Below are 25,644 nucleotides of genomic sequence, written 5' to 3' on the forward strand. Positions count from 1 at the left end.
GGCCGTCGAGTTTTTGGTCTTGTGGTCTTATTATTACCCAGATTTGTTCAACAACGTCGTCAAAATTAGATCAAAACCTGCAGGACGTCGTAGCCAAATTCTTAAAGAGTATATAAGAACAAAATCCATACCACAGCGCTGGGCAGCACTACCAAGATGGGCAAAGGAGAGAAATTAGATTACCAGAATATCTTCCATTGGGCGGAGACTCAAAAGAATGGCGATATCCCTTCCTTCGCAGTTCGAAAAAATGACCCGTACAAGGTCAGTAATAGCCACACCCCCACCCGCCATTCTATAACTAGTCGCCAGTGGTTCTGACCAAAGCGCATATAGTACCAAGCTGGATTCAATAACCACTTCGAGTCGGAAGCGATCCCTGGAACCATTCCCCATGGACAGAATTCTCCGCGTACTGTCCGATGGGGCCTTTATGCCGAGCAGATGACCGCCAGTGCATTCGTTGCCCCCCGGCATTTGAACAAAAAGTCTTGGTTATACCGCGTCAAACCAGCCATTGCACACGACGGATTCGTAAGTTTGCCGTCGTGTTAATTAAATTTGAGGGAGTATTTAGGCGCTGACTAACAGTTTAAACGGTAGAGCGATCTCCCAGACAATCCAGACACGGAATCCTGCTTCCTTCCAATTAACCCCAAAGTGCACGTTTGTGCTACCCAGCTAGCCTGGCTTCCCCTCGATATCCCTAAAGACGGCAAAGTCGATTTCATTGACGGCCTGAAAACACTTGCCGGCAGCGGAGAACCTACCCTCCGAGAGGGTATTGCGATCCATATGTATATGTCTAACGCCTCGATGGCCAACAGAGCATTTGTCAACTCTGACGGCGATTTTCTAATCTGCCCACAGCAAGGTTCTTTAGACATTACAACTGAGTTTGGAAAACTATTTGTACAGCCTGGCGAGATATGTATTGTCCAAAGAGGCCAGAAATTTTCCGTGGACTTGCCCGACGGACCATCCAGAGGTTATGTCCAGGAAATCTGGGGGGCCAACTATGAGCTCCCAGAACTGGGACCATTAGGAGCCAACGGTCTGGCTAATCCGCGCGATTTCTTACATCCCGTAGCCAACTTTGTTGTCAAAGACGAACCGTGGAAGGTAGTTTACAAGCTTGGTGGGAAATTCTTCGAGTGTGCACAGGACCATAACCCGTACAATGTCGTGGCGTGGCATGGAAATTATGTTGTATGTTTGCCCACGTTTTTCTCAAACTTTGACCACTACCCTAACATCATTCGCTAGCCGTACAAATACGACCTGACCAAGTTCGTCAATGTCGGCAGTATTTCGGTTGATCACATTGATCCCTCGATATTTTGTGTCCTCACGGCTAGGTCGCGTGACCCAGCGGCGCCACTTGCGGATTTCCTTATCTTTTCGCCTAGATGGGATGTTGCCTCGCACACATACCGTCCACCATATTTCCATCGCAACGTCGCCTCTGAATTCATGGGTTTGTTGTATGGTGAATATGGTGGGAGGTCCGATGCATTCCAGCCCGGTGGATGCTCTTTTGAATGTGGAATGGTAGGTTTTTACGGCATCATATGTAGGGTCAGGAACCCAAATGTTAACGAGTACACGCTAGGTCCCACATGGTGTTGCATATGAAGAATACCATGCTGCGTCGTCGCAACCGCCACCAGAGATCCAAATTTCGCCCGGATCCATTGCCTTCATGTTTGAGTCCTCCCGAGCGTTTACTATCACAGACTTTGCCTGGAAGAGTGACAAGCTCCATAAGCATGATCCCACAATGTGGAAATTTGAGGATAACTTGAGCAAGCATAAAGCAGAGATCGAGAAGATTCTGCAGGCGAACAGGGAAACCGAAAGTGCAAACGGTGTCAACGGACACTAGTTTTTGTATATAATAATAATATCGCCTTGTCCCGTTTTTAATCATTTTTTCGTCCGGGGGCATAATGAACTGGTTTTTCACCCCTTCCACGTCAATAGGTACCTAGGTACGATACCTAGCTTCGTAACGATCAAGCGTGCTGGTGTTGAATTTGTTGCATTTAATTCGAAACAGCCGTTACGGTTCCTCATTTTCGCGGATATCACGAAATCCGACGGAAACGAATACAGTGCAGTGTGGTGGCAAGCTAAACTGCAGCCTCATATTGTCCCAGTGCAATGGTGTTTGGTTTGTGTAACTTCATCGACATCGAGCTCGTATTCGGCACACCGTCGAGAAATTCCAGAATACTGATCAGTCATCTAGTATCCCATGCAGGTAAGATTCTCGCGTAGGCACCAAGCCGGCAAGAGTGGGTCTTCTGCACAGCTCAACAGCCGTTCCTCGAAGCTTTAGCGTTCTAGAGAGGTTAGTTAGTTGAGCAGAGTTTCCTTTCGCAATTCTTGAAGGAAAGAATGGCCGACGGCCGGTCATTCCTCCTTGCAGTACACACTCTAGACGAAAACCTCTTATCTGGAAGGAGCGCGAGCGGTGTTAATTAGGAAGGTCTTCCGCAACATGCGGCCAACATTCTGACGTACCTACCCATTGTCCAGGCATCACGTACCTTTATATAGAATCCTCGAGTCATTGCATGAAGTCGAGGACATAAGCGCCACCTCGAAATTTTTTCCCCCTGCTCAAACCGGCCGAGATGTCGACACCATCGTCTACCAGCGACTTCGATACCATTCAACAAACCCAGACTCCTCCCCGATCACATTTTGGGTTTCTCCGACCGAGGATAACACATATCGATAAATCATTCTCTTCCATCAACCTCCCTTTCCTCTCTCAACCGACATCATATCAGCATGTGGACATCAGAAATCAACAGAACAATGGCAGTCAGAGCCCAGAAGGCGATGGCAGGAGCTCTCGGACCAAGACTTCAATCTTCAAGTCGGACGAGCACCGTTTGAAGCATTCGATCCTGCGCGGGAGTAAGCAGAAGAGGAGAGGAGAAATCGTTTTCCACTTTGTAATCTCGCTGATTGCTGTCATCTTCCTGGTGTTGCCGATCCTCTCATATAACCTGAATGGGAAAGAAGTTGATGAAACGGGGGACTATGGAAAAAGAATATTGAATCTCATCCAATATGTAAGTATCATTCCCCGCGTTCATTTCTATTATATTGAAAATTGAATTTGGAAGAATTATATAAAGGGCTGACCCATAAATTCCAAGGGCCCCACAATCTTCCCGATTATATTTGCAGCTATTACAGGCCACTTCCTCCGATCAATAGCACTTCGCTTGGCGGAGCGCGGAACAACTTTGGAAATGTTAGAACAGCTGACTCGCAGCATTACCATTGCGAGCACTGTTACTACGCCGTACCTTCTCAACTCCTATAACTTCCTCAGCGCTGTTCTTCTCTGCCTTTGGGCCATCTCGCCGCTTGGAGGACAGGCATCCCTCAGAATTCTGAAGACAGAATTCGTAGAAATCCAAACTGATATCACTTCCAACTACCTCGATCCCTTCAATCAATCGAGTTTTCTGGAGATTGGGGCAGACGTCGGTCTTAGTCTGACAGAGTCGAACAACATATATGTCTCTAGTCTGCTCAGCTCCGCAGAAGTTAAAAATAGCCCCATAGATTCCTGGAGAAATGTCAAGATTCCTTTGCTCGAAAGCTTCGAAACGAACTCGTCAGCCATTCAGGGTGAGCGAGGGTGGTACAATGTTCCGTTGGGAAATGTAACATATTCTTCTCTATTAGGGACACCTATCAGCAATCGTACTGCCAACTTTACTACGATAATCCAATCAGGCTACGCTACTATTGAGTGCTCTTCTTTGGAAATAATCGACCCAGATCTGTGTAACGAAGGCCGCTCGACTCGTTGCTTCAATACCTCAAATCCTCGTATCACGGACTGGGTTTTTCCAGCACATCCAACCGAGGGGGACGAAGGCGCAAATGCACTCTATATCGTTACTGGCTTCAATCAAACGCAAACCCTTCTGAATATCACCTACGACAGAACCACGCCCATGGATCTAATTATTCAGTCTCGCGGAGAAAGCGGAAACTCTGTTGGACATTGCGTTTTGTCTCAAACCTTCGTCGAGGTCCAGGTTGACTGCCTCAGCACGAATTGTAGAGCGTCTAAAATAAGACGTCTCGAAACGGGCCCGAAACGGCCGCCAGTGTTCGTCAATGCCCCCAACTTTGTTCTGTATAATTTCTTCTTGTGGTTTGCTAGAGTTACACCGTCGGGACATGTCGGTTACAGCAACCCAAGCCAACTCTACGTTCTATTTCCGGAAAATCCTTTGTCAATGCAGGCTGAGTGGCTCGATCTCGCAAACGCCGGCAAAGAACTTTTTGGAGCACGCATGACACAACTCATCAATACTTTTTTGTCGTCGACTTTTGGTGGCGGGTTATACCTGGGGTCGATTCCGATTGGCTTCAATAGCACGAAACAGTTCGGACGCCAGCCGCTTAGATATAAAACCTCGAAAGCGATGAAAACGGAGCTTAAACACATCTACGTGGTACAGAAGCCGTGGGCTAGTATAACTCTTCTTGCCAGCTTATTGCTTTTGGCTATGGGTATCGCAGCGGCTGCTATAAGCTTTTATACTCTCGCCCCCGACGTTTTGACAAGTCTGTCAGCTCTAGCAAACGAAAGTCCATGGTTTGATACTTACAAGGAGGGTACAACTTTGGATGGAGATGATAAAGCTGTTGCTTTGAAGCGAAGGCTTGTCAGGCTCGGGGATGTGAAACGGTTCGAAGAAGTTGGATACATTGCCTTGGGTACAGTGGATACTGAAGTCGTGAATGTAGGACGATTAAGCACGGATAGATCTTACAGATGAACAGAATAGCCAGTGCTCTCAATTACTTCAGGATTATATCCATGTGTAAAGATTTTATTTCAGGTGTTTGAGGAGTCAATTTTTAGACGAAATACGAGTTTTCACATAGCTTGCAAGCGTTGGCCCACATTCTTGAACAACACTTAATTTTTATCCCACCCTCTCAGCTGAGGTCTCCATAAGTTCAGAAGCAACCAACGGATCAAAAGTCAAAGAGATTTCTGAAGGAGCCATCTGGCCGGAATTCGGTCTCTCATTGCCCAGAGTGGGGTTCTTGATATCAGATGCAGAGGTGGCGCTCGAAACATTTGAGACGTTTGAAATAATAGACGTACTTGATGATTCCGAGTCCGATTGCTCCTGTTCGTTACCGCTTTCCATCCCTCCAGCTAGCTCTTGCATCGTAAAATCCCGACCTTTCCTTTCAATAGCTAGTGCCCGAACCTTCGTCATCCCATCGTGCCTTTGGTTCCTCCACGCTACTAATGCATTCACCATGTTTCCTGTTGTGCACAACTGGCCAAGTGCTGCTGTATATAACCTTAGTAGGTCAATATCGTATGGCGTCATCTTTTTGAGTGCCTTTGGATCGTTCATTTTACAGTCAAGTTGCCTATGGATGCCAAGAACATCCTGCCGCAAACGGGCTAAAGACTGGCACGCAAGGGCAGTCTGGTCGCTGCCTGCTCGGAGACATTTTTGAGTGTAGGCTTGTGCTTTCTCGCCATCGCTTTTCGAATCGTATATATCTGGGCCCGTTAGATACAACGGACTCTCTTGCCATAAGCGTTTGTGGGCCATCTTCAGGTATATCATAGCCAGTGACCACTCTTTCGCAGTCCGAGCCCAACTTTCAATTGTTTCTTCAAGCTCTTTGTCGGTGATTTCTATAAGATCATGGAAAATACTCCATAGACTCAGAAGAGCCGGCTTCATACACTCCCCCCAAGGATTCTTTGTTGCAAGCATTTCAGGACGCTTCCCCAGTGATACCGTTATCATAAATGTGGCTACTGCTGCTTGGTTTCCGGGCTCTCTTAACATCTCGCAGAGGTGGTAATAGTATGAACCATCAATCTTTTTCTTGTTGCGCAACATTTTGGGGGCATGAATCTCGAATATTTCTAGCATGCAAGCAATAACGTTGCCGTAAAGCACCTGTTCATAAGAGTAACAGGAGGACTGGACTGCCAGCGTGCTAAGAACGTTATTGGTATGGCAGCTGATGATCGAATCAGGGCAGAGGAGGCGGTCTTGTTCCCATTGATCTAGGACACCCATCATGGGAATGGTGTCGAAGCGGCCGAGCCCGTCATTGATAGAGACCAATTCAAATTCATCCCCTTCGGGGGCATGTCGTATATGATTTGGGTGTGTACACTTTGATGGCAGAGGCCCGGTTACCGTAGGCGGTAAGCAGGAGTTTCCACACATATGGCGAGGATTTCCCGACGTATAGCGATAAACTATAGGCTTTTCAGATTTATTTGATGCTGATGCGCCGTATTTGATTTCTTTTACAATTTGGGATAGCGGCGACCGGGCTAATGGGACCAAAAGCGTAACTATTGTTTCCGTTGATATTGGCGTCTTCGGCGCTGGCTCTCCTGGCAAAGAGAACGACGGAGCCTTTGGGGAAGGGGTTTCATGGATTTGATAACTTTTAGGAGGTTCTTGAACTTGTCCCGTCAATAGAAAGGCAGCTTTGAAGAGCCCTTGGTGGAAGTGGCGAATGGCCAGAGTAAAGACCGCACAGAGTAGGAGGGCGAGCAAGAGGGTCATAAATAAGGATGGCACAAAATTCTGCCACAAAATTACTTCAAAAGGGTTTCTTTGTTCTTTAAATTGTGATTGAAACCACATGTTGGTATCGGCGTGGAACGGAATTGTTCTTGTCATGTCGGGAAAGGAGGGGCGGGAGAGTGGTCTCTGATATAGACAACCGTTAACCACAAATCCCCGACATAGGTAATATAACACCTTGTCGTAACCTACCCTGTTATTTTCGAAGAGTTCCAAGGGGCCATCTACTCTTTTACTTTCGCTGTCATTCGAACCAGAGAGTTGCTAGTTGGATCAGCTCTCCGCCGCAGATAAATGTTGGTGGAGACCAAAAGTCGGGCTTAGCTTTATCACTCAGTAGGCTTTCGGATCGCTGTGCTACATAACGTGAACAAATGATGATTGACCAATAACTCAATTTTTGTTGATTATGTTTTGCAGACTTATATATATATCAATTTAGACAATCGTCGAGTATACCGTACGTAGAGTATTGACCTGGCCTGCAAATGCAAATGCGCGTTCGTATACATCTCTAACATCCCCGAAAAGCGCATAGCTCAGTAGAGCGTCGTATATTGAAGCCATGAAGGCATAAATGATCAATAGTCTAGGAACTACGCGCATACGCCTTGATTGATCGTTAGATAGAACCCTACCACAGGCACATTCACATGTATTAGATGGAATCAAGTGTGGAGGCGTGGAGTTTGGTTGCTTCGCTCTCAAAATATTAAGCCTCTTCAATGTTGTTTCAAGAATTTCATGTCGACATGTCATGGAGCACCAGAGCGTTGGTTGGAGTGAGTCCAGTGCTTAAACTTAACATTAGATCTATCCCACCAAGGCGAATACCCCCCTCCCCCCATGGAAGAAAGATTAACCGCGGAATATATATTACAGCGTGTTTGTTGCATGTTGGCGGTATTCTGAAACTAGTATTCATTTGAAAAATATAACAGTAACTACGAACGCCGAAATACAACAGCCTGGTTTGATTTGCTCTATGCCACAGTTTACATGTTGTACAGAACATTCGAACATGATTTCCTTGCATTGTTTCGCGATTGGGGCCAGGCTTCTTCAGTAGCTAGCTTTAATAGTGATACAATGTAATGCCCAACTAAGGCTAGGTGAAACGACTCAGTAGGTAAAATTTCAAATTGCTGAGCTAGCTGTCTTGTGACAAAGGGTGGAACGCGTCAATGGTATATATATATGCCTATAAGGACCCGAGAAAGAGAGTCCCTCGAAGGTCCGGTTTAGAACAATCTGAAGGTGGGAATATACATATAACTTACCGCGGCCATAGCCACAGATGCCATTAGTCAATCTCCTGGACATCCCGTATTGCTTCATCCATCCTAATAAAAAGTATACCAGTTCCGGCCAGGATCGGGATGCTTAACCACCAGTATTCCACCACAACTGCCCACCAATCTATCCAAACTACACCACTATAGAACAGACAAGTAGTGACGGCTGCGATTATCACCCATTGCTGTGTGGTGGTCTGGAAGATATCAAATCCGAGGTACCAAATTCCCACACCCGCGCTACCAAGCAGAAATGAGAGGATAACAAAGGATTGTAGATAACGAGAAAGGGGAGCCGCCTCGAGCGTAGGAGCGAACGAAGTATCGATGATTATTTCTGTGCCTGAAGTTGGTTTGTCGCCAGATTTTGTAGCATCGTCAGTTTTTTTAGAGTCGCTTGAATGGAATGGGCTTCCGATCGTCGCCGTTGAAGCCCCCATCTTGCTGGCTATGCAGCTATGCGGATTGTGGTGTATCGATCATAAGATCTTGAAACCGTAACTTCCTTAACCAAGTATCTATACTTGCAAAGAGCTTTCCTCCAGGGTCTTCCACAATCCGCCGGTTCACATTATCCGTGCGATTTTATTTTTGAGGTGAGGTACCGTACCGTACCGGACATCAACTAGCTATGGCTGGACACGAAGGTTTCAGTTATAAATGCAGCGGAATTGACATGGAAGGTGCAACATCAAACCTTCAGAGATTTATCGGAAGCTAGCTATTAGGAGTGTCTAGATTCGACATAAGCATTGCACCCAAGCCGGGAGAATCTATAGTTTACATAGCGGTACGAGGCAAACGTTAACTTCCCTTCGTTGCAGACTGCAGTGCGAGATCGGTACATCTATAATATAATATTATGACGTCGAGGCTCTGTGCAACACATACGTATGCATACCCGACTAGGAATGGAGTGTCTAGCTATCAAGCTTGCAATAACGTCAATCAAAGTTCAACACGTTAACACGCCTCACTTCTTAGCTTAGATAACTATGAGCCATGCTCCGGCATAGTTCTAGTTTCTGATCCTGTCAACTAGCTTTAGCTCCTACTACGATCCATCACAATATCAGAAATTTTGAGAAAGATGTTGACCTCTTCCAGGTCTGGGTACGAGACAAGTTGACCTGGTGGTATATTAAAATTATTCTATCCAGTATGTAGTATATACGTCAATTCCGAAGCTGGAAATAATCGCCCTGTATATATTATGCGCTTACACCCGCGCTCTGACGATCCACCGTAAGACCCAAAACTTTTATATCCGGTTGCTAAGGGCAGTATTTAGATGACAACGGGATTGACGGTTCCAGCAGTGGTGTCGAATTCGATGGTCAAGCCGGTCTCGACATTGCTGCCATGGTTGGACCAGAGGATAACGGCATCGTCTAAAGATATACAATTAGTAAATGTTAAACTCACGAAATGGCAAGCTATTACACTCGATCCCTAAACTTACCTGACTTCTTCTGAATGGCGACAACACCATCTTCACTATTGAGAACATGAAGATACTTGATAGTAACCTTGTTGTTGTTGGACAAGGTTACAAGGAAGTGGTAGTCGTTATCCGTGTTACCGTATGCGCTGACAACATATTCAAGAGTGATGCTGTCCCCAGAGATCTGATAGTAGATGCCCTGGACTTTACCCCCGTTGATGAGGAGATCCGACCAGAATGCAAGGATAGCAACATCAGGGAGATCATCAGGGCCATGTGGGAGAGGGGCTCCTTCGGTGTCTCCTTCGGTGAAGTAGTACCAGTAGTTTCCTTGCGAGAATTCATCAAGCCAGATCAAGCCGTTGACACTAGCGAAGACGTGGTGTGATTTAACACCATAGACTTCGACCTCAAAGTCGGGAACCTCGATACGGTAGTACGCATCGTCGATATCGGCATGAGCCGGGGCGTTAACATTACCTCCACAGCAAACGGCGGTCGGGCTAGCAAGAGCCAAGCTAGGAGCGGTGATTGTTGTGGTTTCTGTCTTAACGGTATACTTGGTCTCGGTCTCGGTCTCAGTCGCGCTAACACTGTTGGTCAAAGTTCCAGGTAGATCAGTGACAGTGATGGTCGCGAGAGGGATTGTTAAACATTGACAAGCGCTCGAGAGACGGGATGGATCAATTGAAGTAGAGAGGATATATCCTGGGGTCGAGATAGATTTTGTGGTGGTAGTGGTGCTGGTGCATCGCTTCCTGAGCTTTTCGAACTCAACGTCTGTTTCCGTCCAGACAAACGTCTCGGTGACGGTAGAAGTTTGGATTTCAGTAGTGACTGTCACATAGGCTGTGGCCGTCGGTGCAGGAGTGACGGTATGGGTGGAAGCGGGGAGGTCCAAGAACTGACTGCAGAATGCAATCGAGTCGTCGACACGCTGGGTCGCCCTCAAAAGACGGAGAACATTATCGGCGTTACAGCCGCTGCTTCCAGTCCTTTCCTCCAAAAGAGGGTGGGCCAATGAGGATGCTCCGAGAGCGAGCAGAGAGACTAATGACAGCAACATCTTCCGATTGATCTTTATCGACGACGGTTGTCTAGAGGGCTAAAGAGAAAAGGGTGGACCGGAAGGATTGGGTGAATTTATAAATGCTTGAAATCGGCTTGAGGACTAAACGAATGACAGAAAGTTTACACTCTGCAAAGCGGCCGAAAGGAATGCAAATGGTGCCCCAATATAGAGTGAATCAACCTTCGAGACGATAGACAGATAAAGAATGACTGCAGGTTAGATCACGCATCCGCAAGAACGAAAATGGAAGTGAGGAAGGAGAGGCAAATCCAATTGCTGTGGTGGATGAGCTCTCATTTGTATTCCTTCAGCCAGGCTTCGCGTAACACACATGCGCCAATATGCAGCCAGCATCGAAGACAAGGAACCGATGTTCAAGATTCCAAAGCCTCATCTCACCATCCCACCTTTAGCCTACGCAAATGCTCCAAGGCGGTCTGAGTTCTGTGCGTCAAATTCCAGTTAGCCGGTTTCTTCGCTCATCCTCAATGGTGGCGTCTTAACATGGTGGACTTTGGGTGTCCTAGCGGGATGTCTAGGTTCGGCTCCCCTTAATCTGATGCGCCAAGTTGCACAAACTAAACCTCATTTCGTCAAACCCTTACCTTAACCCAGCCAGAGCCGGTTACCCGGTGCCCTGCTAGCCAAATTTGAAGCAAAGCTTGAGCTTTGAACAGAACTTTCGGTGGGGCCAAAAGCTACGAACAGCGACAGCCCTGAAAACGTGGTAATTTACAAGTATACAGGTTGCATATGCTCCACACCATGCTCCATCCGCAAGGGCAAAAAGGGGGTAGAGAAAAATCTTTCGCCGTTCGATACCGAATAGCCCAAGATTTTGACGATAAGAAATCAAGCACGGTGTAATATGGACTTAGATAGTTACTTAACTAAGTAGCTGCTCCATCCGATTGAGGATCTGCCACAAAAGTTGACATAGGGATCACCGGGACCGCATGGCCATGGGCACAAGGCTCTTATCGATCCTACATGCCGCAGGCTCTACTATACTTAGCCCTACACATGTAAGCATAGTCATGAAATGGATTGTAATGATTGAGCGGCCTTGCGGCATAACCGTAGGGGTTTGAGCTGTGACCAAACTACTTTGTACACCTAGCTTCGCAGCAGGGTTTACTAGAACCAGCCTTTCACCAGAAAACGTTAAAACGACAGAAATGCTTTGTGAATGACAAGATCCATACTTTCCCGTGCGGAATTCATGTCAAGAGGCGACCAAGTTCGCCAAGTCCACCTGTGCTTTGGCTTGCAGCTAAACCACAAGCCGCCCTCGCAGCCTCGATTGATTCAAAGTTTTACTTCCAAAGAAAGATTCGTCCAATACATGTACCAGTTGCTTGCGGTAACAATAAGGCCTTCCCCGAACAGACCCCAAAGTAGTGGGTCCTAGAGTTACCCTTATACATAGAAAATTCTGTTCCAAATAACTCGTCTCGAATCTGTGCCGTCTACGCCGTCTTTCAACGCGATGCCAATGCAGTTACATGACGATAAGGCCCTTAGCTTAGCAAATGTTAATAATCCCTGTTAATTTTTCTTCCATTGCAAGGAACAGAATACGACCGAAATCCCTCACAAGGTTTACATTTTGGAACACACAAGATATAGCGACCCAGTTTATACCTACCGCGTGCTAACTACATTATGTACATGTATCTTATTACAACCTTAAGTGATAGAACCGGCAGTTATTATATTCTAATTTCGGGTTTTTCCTGGTCCGACTGCCGCGTATTATAACCTGTCGTCAATGAATGACACCACAATTGAGCACCCACGTTCCCTCGTATTTCGCTCTAAAAGTTAGTGTTTTTTTTTTTGAAAAGTCATGTCAAACGCGTGGCTGCCCCCGTCACAGTTTGAAGATAGAGAAAGAATCTAGCAAGTGCATACTTACATACGAGCGGCTACTCGGCACTTTAGTGGACCCATATTACAACCCTACTCATGAGAAATTCTTAATATTATTTCATTCATATAGCAACGTAAGTTTTAGTTGGGATACACAAACGTCTTGGCCATACACCTGCATGGTATTTGTAAGTTTGGACTAAGCTACCAACTAAGTAAGTACCTACTAGTTATAGATAATTTGATATTGCCGTCCACCACTTGGACCACCCGACATTTTCAAGCAAGTCAAACAGCTCCGGGTAACGCTGAGCGTCTGCGAGAGCAGTGACCATTTTCGCCTTCCCATCTCCAAAAACCCTCATTGGACCCGATGCGATCTCCTGAAATGGTGCCCAAGGCTCCTCACCATTAGCGAAGTTTATGAACGCATCCTGCATCTCGCCACTAGTATTAGCGCCATGTTCATCCAAACCATTCAAATTGTAGTTTCCCAGCGCGACAGCTACATCGAGAATGTGGCTGACTTTCCCACCCCACATCCCATCCCAAGGATTACGATAGTTGAAGTGATAGACGTATGATGGACCTGGGAACCCCGCCGCAAGGTAATGTGTTGGGGCCAAGAAGCCGATATCAGAGGACATTTGGAGAAGCGTATCGAAGGCTTGGTTTGATGGGGTGTTCGCATCTATTTGATAGTGCTGTTTTATGAGTGCAAGATCTTCCGGGTCCGAAAGAAATGACCTTTCAAAATGTGCAGGGAATGTTGCCGGAATTGATGCAACACGACCAGCTGCTAAGATCCCCAGACCCATAACAAGACCCTAGTCCAATTTAAAGTCAGCCCGATGTTCCAAAACGTGGCCGCAGGGACCCTTATATTGCCTACGTCGTCTTTGCTGTCTCCCAAAATCATTGTCTTGCACCACGTTTTTCCTGGGATCGAAAGATCTTCAGGGTCCGAAATGCAAAAAATACCATGTGCTTTTGGTAGGAAGATTCTATCAATGGCAGGAAGTGCCGGCACAACCTGGAAAGTCTTTTTCACAAGTTCTTCAACTGGCATTGTACTAAGGATCTCTTGCTGCCTGGAAAAGGGTTCCTCTGATAGGCCGAGCAGACTCATCGCTTTTCTACAACTAGGTTAGCCAGGCTGTGATGCGCCACCCTAATTAATTTAAAAGGCCGGAAAAGACTTCCATACTCATAGATCGAATCATGGGCTTCCAGAGGGGCCGGGGGTATTAAGCAACAGGAACCGCCCATGGCAATCAGTTTGTTGAAAAGTGGCTCTTCTTGCCATAAAAGAGTCGTCACTGCAGCTGCGCCAGCACTCTCTCCAAGTGCAGTGATATTGTCAGGATTGCCTCCAAAACCATGAATATAGCGCTGGATCCACCCAAAGGCTGTGACAAGATCTTTGAACCCGTAGTTTCCCCCGTGGCCTGCCTCTGTCATTTCAGTGGATGTAAGGAAACCGAGTATGCCAAGTCGATAGCTGAATCAAACCTGTTAGCAGACTATGTATATACATCACTTGGGATCTTTGTGTGTATCCAACTGGAACCCTCATACTTCACGCTGACACCAACAATTGGCTTTCCTAGTTTCGCCGAGGTGCTTACAATGTGGGCTAAATCATACTGCGGCCAGGAACTTGCACCAAGTTGGAAATTTCCTCCATGAACCCAAACCAAGACTGGAAGATCTGAATACTTGACCCCCGTAGACGAAGGTACGGTAATGTTGAGTGTCAAGCAGTCCGATTCCGACATCGTGTTTACAACGTCGTCAATTGGTAGAACTTGGCCAATGAGACCAAATTCTCCTGCGCAGGTGTCGGCGCCCTGAGGGGCTTGCGGCCCGTAGCGAGTCGCATTCGGATCCTTTGGAATATGGAGGACTGCTTCAGAGAAGCGTCCGGGGATTTCTGCGTACTTGAGGCCTAGATACTGTAGAACAGAAGGTGACTTTTGGATGCCCGTGACCCTGCCTAAATACGGATGCTCGATTGTTATGGTATCCATGATTAAAGCACAATCCGAGACAACGTAATTCCAAGAATCGTGTTTTCTTTTCAAGGAACAAAAAAAAGGGGGAAAGCACAATCACCTAAAATAAGGTAAATTTAATGTCTAAATTTTTGTTCTTTTATTCTTTACTTTGCGTAATATACCGAAGTTCAGCATGAAATATGGTGGTGATTCTGACCTAGGCACTCCGTACAGTTCTGTTCAGAAGTCAAGACTAAGGCTCTCGTCATGTCATCACCAGAATACAAATGGAGATGTCTAGTGACGTCCAACAGCATCCTAATTGCGGGGTTGCGGGTGGGGCTGTTTGTAGTTAGTCCGCCATTAGCTTCCGATGATGTCGGGCCGAGAAAACTCGTTTCTGGATCGATCTACCAGCCACCACCACCACAACACAATCCAACATGATTCTCATATGGTCATACACAAGTACCTAGGTACTTACCTAAGTAGTGATGAGCTTACCCCAATGGGTTTAGATTAAGGTGAATAGTACTTGATGATAACAAATAAAAGTATGCGAATTGGTTGGTTGATGTAACTAGGATCGAGGGCTATTCCCAAGATTGGGCCTATTTACTTAGGTGAAAACAACGCATTTTGTTTTTTACATATAACAGTAGGTATGTAGTTGCCCACAGTTGAGGAGTCTGGCGACGAGACAAGTAGTTCAATTGCCTAGGTACTATTAGGTATTCATAAATTGTAATAGTACTAAAGCCCCCTAGCTTTAAACAACTACGCTCGAAATTACCACGATGTCCTAGTCGGGCGTTATGGCCTTGAATTTGATGTATCGTTTTATGCCCAATGTTGCAGGTTTCGCGTCGGGAATCGATCTACTGGCTCAAATGAACGAACGAATATTGCGCGTATACGTGAGTAATCACGTATAACTGATTAGATCGACCAAAAATACAATTTGAGAACAAATCGCGACTATTGCTTAGAATCAATGAATAACAAGCTGCAAAACTCCGGATCCCCGTGTTACTCCTTTGACAGTTTGCGGCCACCCAACCATTTCCCTAGTATGAATACGCGACCTCTCCGCGGGAGAAGGCCCCAAAATAGCCGCCTCACAGGTGAACGAAACTCATTGGGAGTCAAGTCAAAGATTTGGAGAAGGTTGGGCCGGGTTTTTGGGTGATGTGCGAGCAGGAAGAACATTTGTCCTAAAGTTGGATGCCGGTAAAACATTCCCCGCGGGCGAGTATTCGCAGAATAGCATGTTTGGTAGTCTATTTATGCTCTCCATCAGTTCTTTGATTGAATATAAATGTCCCAAAATTTTGCTCGGATCGTTTACTTACCCGCCTGCACAATTCTTGACGTATGCGCAGCCAATTTGCTTTGTATTTTTCCAAACAACGGCCGTGAAATGGCCCGTTTCGCTCGAGAATCCAGGTCTATTGAAATTATATTTCGAAACCTCGTTATACCATCTAGGTGCAGCGGTCTTCAGTAGCTATTTTTGGGGCATAAGTTATTGCGAGAATCGAAACCCCCCGGTACTTACAAAGAAGCATAGTATGACGGGCTAGTATATGTTCCAGCAGCTATGTTCTCTCCGTATTCGTTATTCTTTGTATGAGCAAAAACACATTTTCGGGCCGACTTGAGGGCGGCCATTGCGAGAGTTGTGTTCCACTTCAATGCTGGGGCACCATGATGGGCTCTCCAAGCGTTGTGGTATTTTAACATTTCACTTCGCAGAGAGGTGCCGACGGTGCTTATGATAAACTTCGTGCCTCGTTTATCGATCTCCTCCGTGGCATCGAAACCGACGCTCCTACCTTCGAGGCCTATGTCTAGACGAGTGTCAGCGCCAGCCTCGAAGTTTTTGCCGTGCACATTCTGCAGAGCACCAAGGTCAAGCTCTGCATCCTCTATTCTAGCAACAGCATCTAAAGTGACAGCTATATCTTTGCCCTTGTCACTGTCTCCGTGGCCCGTAGGCGAACTGAGCGCGGTGGTCAAGAGTAAAGCAACAAGAGCAGTGTAAGATAGCTTCATTTTAACTGTTGATTATTCGGCAGGGATATAAAGAAGATATTAGAAACCTATTTTAGAATTTCCGGAGATTAAAATATTGTATTGTTTGTGAGATTTAAATGGTAGACGGGGTCATATGGTGCTAGGGCCGTAGGTTTATATGCACATTCTTGGAGGCAAAGTAGGCATGAATTCGACGAACGAGTGTGGAGGGCGCCAGGATCGAGAACTGGTAGCTTTGAGACAGTACCCTAGAGCAATGACGAGTCTAAGGGTCGAAGGAAACCCAATATTAGTAGTATTTAGGGGTCGGTCCAGTGTGGTCCATAGAACCTGGTTAATTGGTTTCCTATTTACGAGAATATACCACCTCATACTGATCAGCCGTAATAAACTTCCTCTAATCGACCCCATTTGAGAAACGAAAATCATTTCCGAGTGCGTTATCCAACAGTTAGATAGTTCTAGCCCGTCCTTTTGCTAATTGTTTTCCCCCAAAATCGAATGGATTCCGGAAGCCTATGGCATAGGCCATTACCCAGATGGGAAGTATATTCTTTTGTATTGTGCAATGGTGTATGCACACAGAATTTGAGTAAGACTCCAAGTTCCCCGAAAACGTCTTCGGAATCCCAAATTCACAGTCGACCGAATTTACACCTACGAACTCTACTTCCGAATTTCCAAGAAAACATTTAGTTTAAGATTGTGATATATGAAGACTCAGATCTCGCGATACCAATCATAGTACTTTGGGGTTGTATCAAACTCTCGGGACCCAGCGACTTGGGTCACAGGTTCCTGAAGTTAAACCGGAAACGGTCGAGATTCCTTCGTCCGCCACTTTTGTCACGTTTGCAGCCCAGTTGTGGTACCAGAATGATGGCGAAACAGTGTTCTTTCGCTTAGATTATAATCTTCACGTTTCATAAATTCAGTAGTAGCTGGGCCACGTAGGGCCGCGTTCCATACCTAATTTCTCGGGACATTTTGTGAGATAAGCTAGATAACCGGGAAAACAGGAAGTACACTCTGTGCATGTGAAGTTCTAAACGGCCATATAAAATACGTTTTTATCGCTCCCTATTAGTTCCTAATAGCCTACAAAGGATAAAAAGTTTCAATTCAACAATCCCATGACTATGTCGGGGTCGGCTGATCCGTACAGCAATCGCTCTGGGATATGCCCCATGGCCCAGCGCATCGCAGCCTGCCTTGGACAAGCTTGACCCTTGCGTAACTACATGTAATTGATCGAAATATAATTTTAATGGTAAACTTGGTGTATATTAGAAGTTGTAAATACGACTATAAAAAGAGGGGGAAGAGAAGAAAGAGATTAAGGCTCAACAACAAGAGATACAAAACCAAGAAACTAGCCTAATTCTCAATCGAGTTGTACAATCGTAGCAAACATATATATAATGAAAATTTCCAAATCTTGAGATGTTATATATCTCTCAGACATATACCCGAAGCTATTTAATTATTATCAAGTGTTCCCTCCTTATTGGAGGGCGGCGGTGTACTCTCCTCACGACTAGATTTGGGTAGCCTGAAAAGATCACGTTTAGCCCTGGAGATTGTCCCCTCTGGAGACCTTGAGGGAGGTGTAGATTTTCCCTGGGTGCTTCCAACGGATTTTCGATGGCTACGTGCATTTTTGAGGTAAAGTTTAAGTTTTGTTCCTGGCGAATTCCGATTTTTGGTTATTGCTTCCTCTGCTGGGTCTGGGTATGCGAGGTTCAGGCTAAATGAGCGCTCAAGGAAAGGGCGAGGGACTTCTTCTTTGTCGTAGTGCTCGAGGCTGCCGATTCCTGTTATTTCGTGGTCATGGAGATCCATATTTGTCATATAAGCCTCGCTTGTACCTTTCAACGGAACCTCATATAATCCTTGAGGGGCTGGCGACCGGGCATGGGGTGGTATATTCGATTCACATTCAAATCTGTGAATCGGCGCAGATATGGTTTTGATTGCTGATATTGAATATTGAGTTCGTGTGAAACAATTTGGCTGGGGGACGGCGAGTAGATTCGGATCGCATGACTGGGCTTTGTTTCCGTTCCAATCGATCTGCTCATGGAAACTATCTAACTCCATCGTTTCTGGAGACTTGACTGTCGGAAATTGAACTTCAAAGGCGTGCCCCCTTTCCATTTCGCCGCCTAAGGTAAAGTTAGAATCGATTGGGTTCACCCCTGTGACATCATATTCAAAGATTTCTTCTTGTTCGGAGAATGGATTTTGGTCTCCTGCTGCGGAAGTTTGATCTGAAAGGTGATTTCGGTGGTCTGACTTTATAGAGAGCTCTTTCGTAAGTCCTGTTAACCTCTCTATTGATCGTACTTTTCGAATGCCCCAAGGTTCTCTCTCAGGCGAATTAGGCTCTATGGACTCGATATCCTTAGGAGAAAATTTCGTTCTGCTACATTCTGGCATATTCAGGGAGTAATCTGAGTGCTGAGAAATTGGCGAGCTAATGTATTGATCCCGTTGTTGTTCCAGATCACTATTTGTAACTATATGCAAGATTGCTGATTTCCGTTGTTCGCGGATTCGTTGACAGAGTGAGGAGGTGGTACCGGATTCCTTAAGAAGTTCCTTGTATTTTTGGTGGATCTTTCGTAATTGAAGATAAAGATATGTTACTAGTGTTAGGAGGCCAAAAACAAGGACGGAAAGAACGGTGACTAAGACCCCAAGTAGGGCGTCGCTAGGTCTATCGTTCGGATCTTTAGACATATTGGCAATTGGCCTCTGTACCTGTGTGCAAATGCTTTTGATCCTCGAGATGCTTTACTCCAATGCTGATGAACGAGATGGTAGGGCAATCTTCTTGCGAATACAGGAAGGAAAGAGACGAAATATATATTGATTCAATCAATTGATATCACAGAAACCAGTTGCTTAGATTCTTTGTTCCGTCCAACTAGGAGAATGTAACTCATGTTATCGGGAATGCTCGATGCACGTGCGTAATGATATCAGCGTTGTTTTTGTTGTATGTTTCTCGAACAACTGCTGCAAACAGCTCAGGAATGTCACCACTAATTGGAACCTGAACAGATCCATTAATTATATCCAAAAACAGCAGTTCCTTGGGGCTCTTTCTGTAGATTTTTCTTAATTTTATATATCTTTCACATTATCAGAGAGGTATCTTGGGGATATTGGAGCCGCGATGGAATTACTATCTTTAATAATTCAACCAAATGACACGCATTTAATGACAACCATCTATTTAATGAAACCCGTCCATAACCGGTATCTTATAGAATTCACAAGACAATATGGATCAGTAAGGCGGATGAGATGCTGCGTGAAGGTAGACCTGCGTGCATCCTGGTTTTACTCCCTTATATGTGACCTTTTCATTTGTGTGTCGTTAGCGGTACTTTTTTTATTCTTATATCGAAAGGTACTTACAACATATTCTCCAAAATCGCCGGGGCAGGTGAACCAGCGGTTAATGATCCCATGGTAGCCTATGAGGCCATTTCGAATGGTCAATGGCCCTCTAGATGTGTTGGGCGACGGATGGAACTTAAGTTCGGTGTCATCTTGTGGTCGTTTCGTGGTAAATGTCGCTACTGGGCCACCGTGTGGCAGGCTTGCGATAGTAACAAGATTTCCCCGTTTGAGGTTGAACACGGGCAAGCTATTGTAACCCGGGCCAATCGTTCGAAGGAGATAGTCCTCCTGGTAGTATGGATCGAAGGTCGATATTGCAGATGCGTTTGGTAAGTCTGAAGAATTTGGACACGAGATGGGGCTTGAACTTGTGACAAGATAGAAGTCCTTCGGTGTGTTTGTTGCTGATGCCACAGCCGCGAGACCCAACAGGGATAAAGTGGGTAGACGAAGCAACATATTTGGGCCTAGGAAATATCAAATCGAAGGACAATAATTATATCTCGCGAGAAGAATGCAAAAAAAATCTTGAATGAAGTAAAATCTGCCCCGAGATATATCGATAGTGTTCTTGTTACATATGTAATGTAAAGATTAAAGTATGTCTTGGTATTCTTGGGAAAACGGGAGGGGCGGATTTATAGGTTGACCAGTGCAGTGCATATGGAAGCCCTGAGAACCTGCGCGGGAGAACGAAGCGAAGCGCGAAGCAAATACTTATCCGTTTACCGTCAGCCCCAATTAGATATGCACTGAGAGAACCTCAGCTCGTATGCAAAGTTCTATGAACTGCATATTTTTAGAGTTCTGGCATGGCGTTCAGGTCTTCAGCTAGCGGTTTCCTATTTGTGCCACGGACCACCTTTTGCGTTACATTCGGTTAACTGGCATCAGCAGATAGGATGGCACTAAGAATGATGTCGTCTACAGAGCTAGCAGAAATTATTTTCTAGGACTATATATCCCTGGACCTATATATTTTCCGGTTAATTGTGTGTTTAGTTGAGTCAGCCCCTATGCATGTTTCCGCTTCTGCCTTAGGTAGCGTTCTGTGTAACGTTCTATATGATTCATCAATCGAAAATCTTCAGGGTCGATCTTGATCTTGTCACACATGCACATTCGCATGTATATGCTATTCATGAAGCCAGCAGAAGCTCTCTAGCCATGCTGTATCGAACCTGTATTCCAATACCATAATTATAGTTGGACTTCCGGGCTGGAGGTTACATTAGAACTCCCTCGTGGGGTTACGTAGCAAGGTCCAGACGTCGGTTGACAGAATTTGACACGTTCAAGTCTAGAAGTCCAATCGTGCATTCTAATTTTTGCAAGTACTTAAGATGTAGTCGATAAGGTATGTTAATAGATAGAAGGCCTGTTTATAATTTGGTCGATGGAATTTCAGTCTATGCCTTCTGAAGGCCTCAGCATAAACATGGCAAATGCATGGTTAGATAATTTGTACAAGTTCCTGGTCCGGATGGAAGCTGCGAGCCAGTTTGAAGATACACAACATAACTGTCAGCCCCCACGGGCCCACACATTACATAGTTCAGCTGCCTCCCAAGTTGAGATGATTGGGTCGTGATGATTGTGTCTCCTTCAAGCCCCCAGCCGCTAAAGTTAGGAGTTGCTCCAAAGGACAGGGCTTTGTATGACGTGGTAGCCGTCGTGTCGATATTTAGGTAAAGACCTGTTCCGCTCATTTGGATTGTCCCACCAGAAATGATGAATTTTGCCTGGTTTGCTTCCGGGCCTAGGACAGCTTTCCCGTCCAAGTTCTGGAGGTATTTATGATAGACAGGAGCACTAACACCCCTAATTGCTGTCCCGCTTGGTGCTGGCCCGGAAGATGTGGTACTGATTCGAGTTGTTGTAGATAAGGTTGTTTGGGTAGTTGTTCGAGAGCTGGTCCAGGTGGTGGTGCTCGTTTTAGGCATGGTCATCGTCTGAACAGGCGTGGTCGTGCTTGAACTAGCTGGTGAATTTCCTGGCAAACATTGGGAATAGTCTGGCCTGGAAATCAGTATCTCCTATTTTGCAGGGGACAATGGCTCGCAAAGCCAGAGCTAGAAAAGATAGAACTAACATGGATTCAGGGCAGAGCAAAAATATCCGGATGTACAGCTCGTTGCACCAGTCCATCCTAAAATGATTAGGTTGATTCGATTCTTAGTTAAACATCCTATAAGGTGGTCCTCGAAATTCTCAAGCGGGTTTACTAACCGACGCCGCCGCACTGGCCCCACGCCCCGCTCTGGGCCGTGACAAGCGAACATAAGGACAGCACTAGAGCCGAAAACCGCATCTTCACAATCTGCTGAATAGCTTCCGAGAATTGATTCTGAATGATTAGATAATAGTTGGAGAAGGGCGCCCAGGCCTAATTTTATAAATGTCTTAACTAATACTTACTGAGGATTTGACAGTTAATGGATGATATTCTACTCGCGACCTCGCTTCCTTTTAAGGTCATTCAAACCCAGTCGCCCAGGATCAAGTTAGACATACAAAGTCGGATCTTTAACCATTCTCCCGACAAGTTCGATAAACGGTCCGCCAACCCGCACGAGCCAACAGGTAAGTGGTTATTAATGTCAGTAACCCGAATGTAAGTACACCAATTATGTTTTTGGACCCTCAAAAGCCCGTTCGAAGTTAATGTTAGTGAAGGTTTCATCTTAATGGAATGAATGTAAGCACAGATATCAACCAATGAGGTGGGTCCTACTACCTTCTTGACGAAACTGTGGTACTGAACAGCATGGTCCAAGACTTGGGAGCTTTTTATACTTTCCCCTCTCAAATATCACAACGAACAAATATATTCAAGGACTACAACTATATTTGCAATTTGATGGACATGGATTTATCTGTTGTAAGGACATACAATTCTGTAAAACCGATGACCTACTATGGCCCCTATATGAGATCAAGCCCGAAACCTTAAATAACACAGGCTATAGCTACATTAAGTCTCCAAGAATATATTTTGCAAGCCTCAAAAGTAAATAACGCTTTCCCGAAAGTTTGGAGGTCTTGGGTGAGATCAAGACGCTCCTGTGTCGTTGTTTGTGGTTCGCTGGCCAGACCATTGGGTTCCTCGTCAGAAATCCCTGCTACCCTCTTGGGCCGTAAAGATCGAGGATTTGGCGCAATACCTTGCGTTCGAAAACCTGGACAATAATCCTGTCCACTAACCTCCGCCTAGCGATCCTATAAAACGCCCGAAGGTCATCGTGGATTGTGATTATCTTGTTGTTGGACGTATTAGTATTTATCGAACTTCGAACATTGCGAAGGACTTAATTCCGGATCTCAGCAGGAGGTGGTGGAGTTTTGTTGCTGGGTCGTTCATCTTCAGGAACGGATTCAAGGGTCGATATAAGTATTCCATCACGAAAAGACAAAACTGTTTGGATAAAATCCGGATTCTCAGTCAAAAGAATCGATGTTTTTTCGGCTTCGATCATGGCCTTGAGTTCCACTGCTGCGATTTCCATTATTTCACTTATACGCCTGTTGTGCCGGCCAGAGAGCGTTTGGCGCACTTGCTCGCCTGCGCGTGTCCTTCACGTAATGGTGTCATGAAACCTTGTGATTATCCCACGAAGCTGTTGGAAATAATATTCGGCAATCGGTTCCCAATTTGCGGTAATGTCCTTAAAAAGTCTCGAGTGAATGTATGCGCTTGTCAGGCTTGGGAGCTCATAACCACGAGGGCTTGCTTCAGTGTGTTCAATCCATTGAAGAATTTCGCGGTCTTCCAAAGGAATGGGAATAAACCGCCCGGTTCGATTGTATTCGCCTCCATCTCCCTCCTCATTGTTCCGCGAATTGAGAACAGATGAGAATGCCCTGTTGTTTCCGTACTTAATAAAGGCTTCGGAAAGTTCCTTTTTAAAGCTCGAGCATGCTGGCGGAGCTTAAGATTTTCACATTCTGTAAATATTTCCTTTCCGTAACGACCATGGAGCGCTTCATCGGTTATTCTCCTCGCCTTGACCTCAACATCAGTGACAAATAACTTGTGCTCCAGGGTAGATGTGCGAGGCTTTCCGATTTTCCTGAGGGACGCATCTATTTTTTGAATATGCAACTCGATTTCTGACTGAAGTTGGGGAATATCAGTACGGCCCAGTTTCTACCCCGTCAGGCTTAGTGAGAATACCGAGGGCTTTCCTCCCTGTTTGCTCGATATCTTTGACCAGCTGTAAAACCTCTAGGTTTGCAGCATCTACATTGGCGCTTAGTACGGCGCTTTATATGCATATCGGCTAGCTAGGCTCCTCTAGTACAACCTTGACATATATCTTTAAACTTACGGGATGATACTCCTTTTGTCCTCGATATATTTTAAGTTCATCTTTTTTATCAGATCGATATCTTTACGTTGCTGTTGGTTTGCCACCAACCGAATAACTGAGAGGGTCCCAAGTTTAGCGGAAATCCGGAAGTGTGGGTACATGCGCACATGGGTATTTGGCGTTCTAAGTACCTTATAAGTCCGGGCAAATCTATAACCGAAAATTGAGCATGCTGAGGCCCGGAAAGCTCCAGGGATAGCAAGTGATCCGAAAAGGCTCTTTCGTTTGAGGCAGTATCAGTCGGTCGCTGTCCTGGTCGCGGAACACGCATGACATCGCTCGCCTGGTTCACGATTTCTAAAATCTTATCTGTTGTCAATTCTTCCTCTAGTATAGCCTTCCGAAAAGCGACGGCCGGATGCCCACTTGATTGTTATGATGATAGGTTTGTGGTAAGAAGAACGGCGAAGACAAATTTCCGTTGCGAAGCGTGTACATAGCCCAGAAGATCGGGGAAGTGGGAGCCCAGTTAAGGCTTCCAGAACTGATGATTTTCCTGAGCTTTAGTCTCCGGTAACTACGAGCCATGCCATCTATTAGCTGCTGCCTGGGAGGTTGGAATTATTAATATTATAAGAGTTTAGGAACTTACTTGAGGTAAAGCTAGAATTTTGTTTACGCCTAGCGCCCTCAACTTATCGATTTTGTCGAGTAGTTTTCTATCTTCATCCGTCCCTATAGCTCCATCTAAAGAGATAACTTTCGATTCTATGTTGCTGCCGGCCGGAGTCTATAAATATCACAACGTGAGATGTCAAGAACCGGTGCGCAGGCACAATCTGCGACTCGAACAACGGAAAAGCCACTCATCACCGTTGCTTTCATCGCAATATATTTCGCTATTTTTCGACGACGTAGGCGATTTGGCATCGGATTGAGTACGCCCCCTTTCTCTAAGTGAAAGTGGAGTGCTCGGTGCCTTATGTCGCGGGGGTGTACCAAATATGCCTCCTCCAAGAGCGGATTTTCTGTCAGTAGACATATTTATACTCTGTTTCTAAGATTGTCTTAGGATCTTTATTTAACCCTAGTTAAATCCATAAATATATTTAGACTTTGGAGAATGAAAGGGTGTGTATTAAATGTCAATCAAGAAAATAAAACGACCAGGCTTTGAGACCCGAAATAAGAGACAACTATTTTGGGAATTAGGATCAAAATTTATCAGTGGGAAGTTAACCCAACGTTACGAGAGGCTTTAAATACAACAGGAGACCAAGACGCGATGACATAGGATCAAATGGATAGACCCACAGGCGTTAATACAGCCACCCGGTCCATTTTTTTCACTACCGAGTCGTCCCAATTGCCAAAATCTCAACCAATAGGCCACAGGTGTGGGGAAATACTTAATGAAAGGGGTTATGCCGGCTCCAGAAAACGCGTACTCGGTATACTCGACCAATTATGCAACTGATATAAGAGTTCAGCGGGAATGTGGCGCAGATACCCTGAATAGGATCTCCCGGGCTGAGTGAATCTTAATCGTGCAATAAGGATATCGATCTCCAGGCTTCCCGCCA

At 45.5% G+C, this 25,644-nt stretch overlaps 10 protein-coding genes across 10 annotated transcripts; 2 read left to right on the top strand and 8 right to left on the bottom strand.

The window, feature by feature from the left end:
• Positions 1–156: 156 nt before the first annotated feature.
• AOL_s00170g6 (uncharacterized protein) lies at positions 157–1,885 on the top strand (the record flags this gene model as incomplete). The annotated part of the gene is made up of 5 exons (XM_011127635.1): positions 157–264; positions 337–534; positions 604–1,209; positions 1,267–1,551; positions 1,613–1,885. The coding sequence occupies 5 exons, from the start codon at positions 157–159 to the stop codon at positions 1,883–1,885; spliced, it is 1,470 nt and encodes a 489-aa protein (XP_011125937.1).
• Positions 1,886–2,639: 754 nt separating this feature from the next.
• On the top strand, positions 2,640–4,820 carry AOL_s00170g7 (uncharacterized protein; the record flags this gene model as incomplete). The annotated part of the gene is made up of 2 exons (XM_011127636.1): positions 2,640–3,086; positions 3,174–4,820. 2 exons carry the CDS (start codon positions 2,640–2,642, stop codon positions 4,818–4,820), a joined length of 2,094 nt encoding a protein of 697 aa, XP_011125938.1.
• A 150-nt stretch (positions 4,821–4,970) lies between these two features.
• On the bottom strand, positions 4,971–6,602 carry AOL_s00170g8 (uncharacterized protein; the record flags this gene model as incomplete). The annotated part of the gene is made up of 1 exon (XM_011127637.1): positions 4,971–6,602. The coding sequence occupies one exon, from the start codon at positions 6,600–6,602 to the stop codon at positions 4,971–4,973; it is 1,632 nt and encodes a 543-aa protein (XP_011125939.1).
• Positions 6,603–7,926: 1,324 nt separating this feature from the next.
• AOL_s00170g9 (uncharacterized protein) lies at positions 7,927–8,358 on the bottom strand (the record flags this gene model as incomplete). Its single annotated transcript, XM_011127638.1, has 1 exon — positions 7,927–8,358. The coding sequence occupies one exon, from the start codon at positions 8,356–8,358 to the stop codon at positions 7,927–7,929; it is 432 nt and encodes a 143-aa protein (XP_011125940.1).
• An 847-nt stretch (positions 8,359–9,205) lies between these two features.
• Positions 9,206–10,428, bottom strand: AOL_s00170g10 (uncharacterized protein; the record flags this gene model as incomplete). The annotated part of the gene is made up of 2 exons (XM_011127639.1): positions 9,206–9,309; positions 9,381–10,428. 2 exons carry the CDS (start codon positions 10,426–10,428, stop codon positions 9,206–9,208), a joined length of 1,152 nt encoding a protein of 383 aa, XP_011125941.1.
• Positions 10,429–12,536: 2,108 nt separating this feature from the next.
• AOL_s00170g11 (uncharacterized protein) lies at positions 12,537–14,336 on the bottom strand (the record flags this gene model as incomplete). Its single annotated transcript, XM_011127640.1, has 4 exons — positions 12,537–13,133; positions 13,199–13,442; positions 13,514–13,807; positions 13,885–14,336. The coding sequence occupies 4 exons, from the start codon at positions 14,334–14,336 to the stop codon at positions 12,537–12,539; spliced, it is 1,587 nt and encodes a 528-aa protein (XP_011125942.1).
• A 1,117-nt stretch (positions 14,337–15,453) lies between these two features.
• Positions 15,454–16,358, bottom strand: AOL_s00170g12 (uncharacterized protein; the record flags this gene model as incomplete). Its single annotated transcript, XM_011127641.1, has 3 exons — positions 15,454–15,583; positions 15,656–15,751; positions 15,862–16,358. The coding sequence occupies 3 exons, from the start codon at positions 16,356–16,358 to the stop codon at positions 15,454–15,456; spliced, it is 723 nt and encodes a 240-aa protein (XP_011125943.1).
• A 1,461-nt stretch (positions 16,359–17,819) lies between these two features.
• Positions 17,820–19,082, bottom strand: AOL_s00170g13 (uncharacterized protein; the record flags this gene model as incomplete). The annotated part of the gene is made up of 1 exon (XM_011127642.1): positions 17,820–19,082. One exon carries the CDS (start codon positions 19,080–19,082, stop codon positions 17,820–17,822), a length of 1,263 nt encoding a protein of 420 aa, XP_011125944.1.
• Positions 19,083–19,635: 553 nt separating this feature from the next.
• On the bottom strand, positions 19,636–20,210 carry AOL_s00170g14 (uncharacterized protein; the record flags this gene model as incomplete). The annotated part of the gene is made up of 2 exons (XM_011127643.1): positions 19,636–19,707; positions 19,767–20,210. 2 exons carry the CDS (start codon positions 20,208–20,210, stop codon positions 19,636–19,638), a joined length of 516 nt encoding a protein of 171 aa, XP_011125945.1.
• A 968-nt stretch (positions 20,211–21,178) lies between these two features.
• On the bottom strand, positions 21,179–21,694 carry AOL_s00170g15 (uncharacterized protein; the record flags this gene model as incomplete). The annotated part of the gene is made up of 1 exon (XM_011127644.1): positions 21,179–21,694. One exon carries the CDS (start codon positions 21,692–21,694, stop codon positions 21,179–21,181), a length of 516 nt encoding a protein of 171 aa, XP_011125946.1.
• Positions 21,695–25,644: the final 3,950 nt, after the last annotated feature.

The sequence above is a fragment of the Orbilia oligospora genome (assembly GCF_000225545.1).
Source record: "Orbilia oligospora ATCC 24927 unplaced genomic scaffold scaffold00170, whole genome shotgun sequence".
Lineage (NCBI taxonomy): Eukaryota > Fungi > Ascomycota > Orbiliomycetes > Orbiliales > Orbiliaceae > Orbilia > Orbilia oligospora.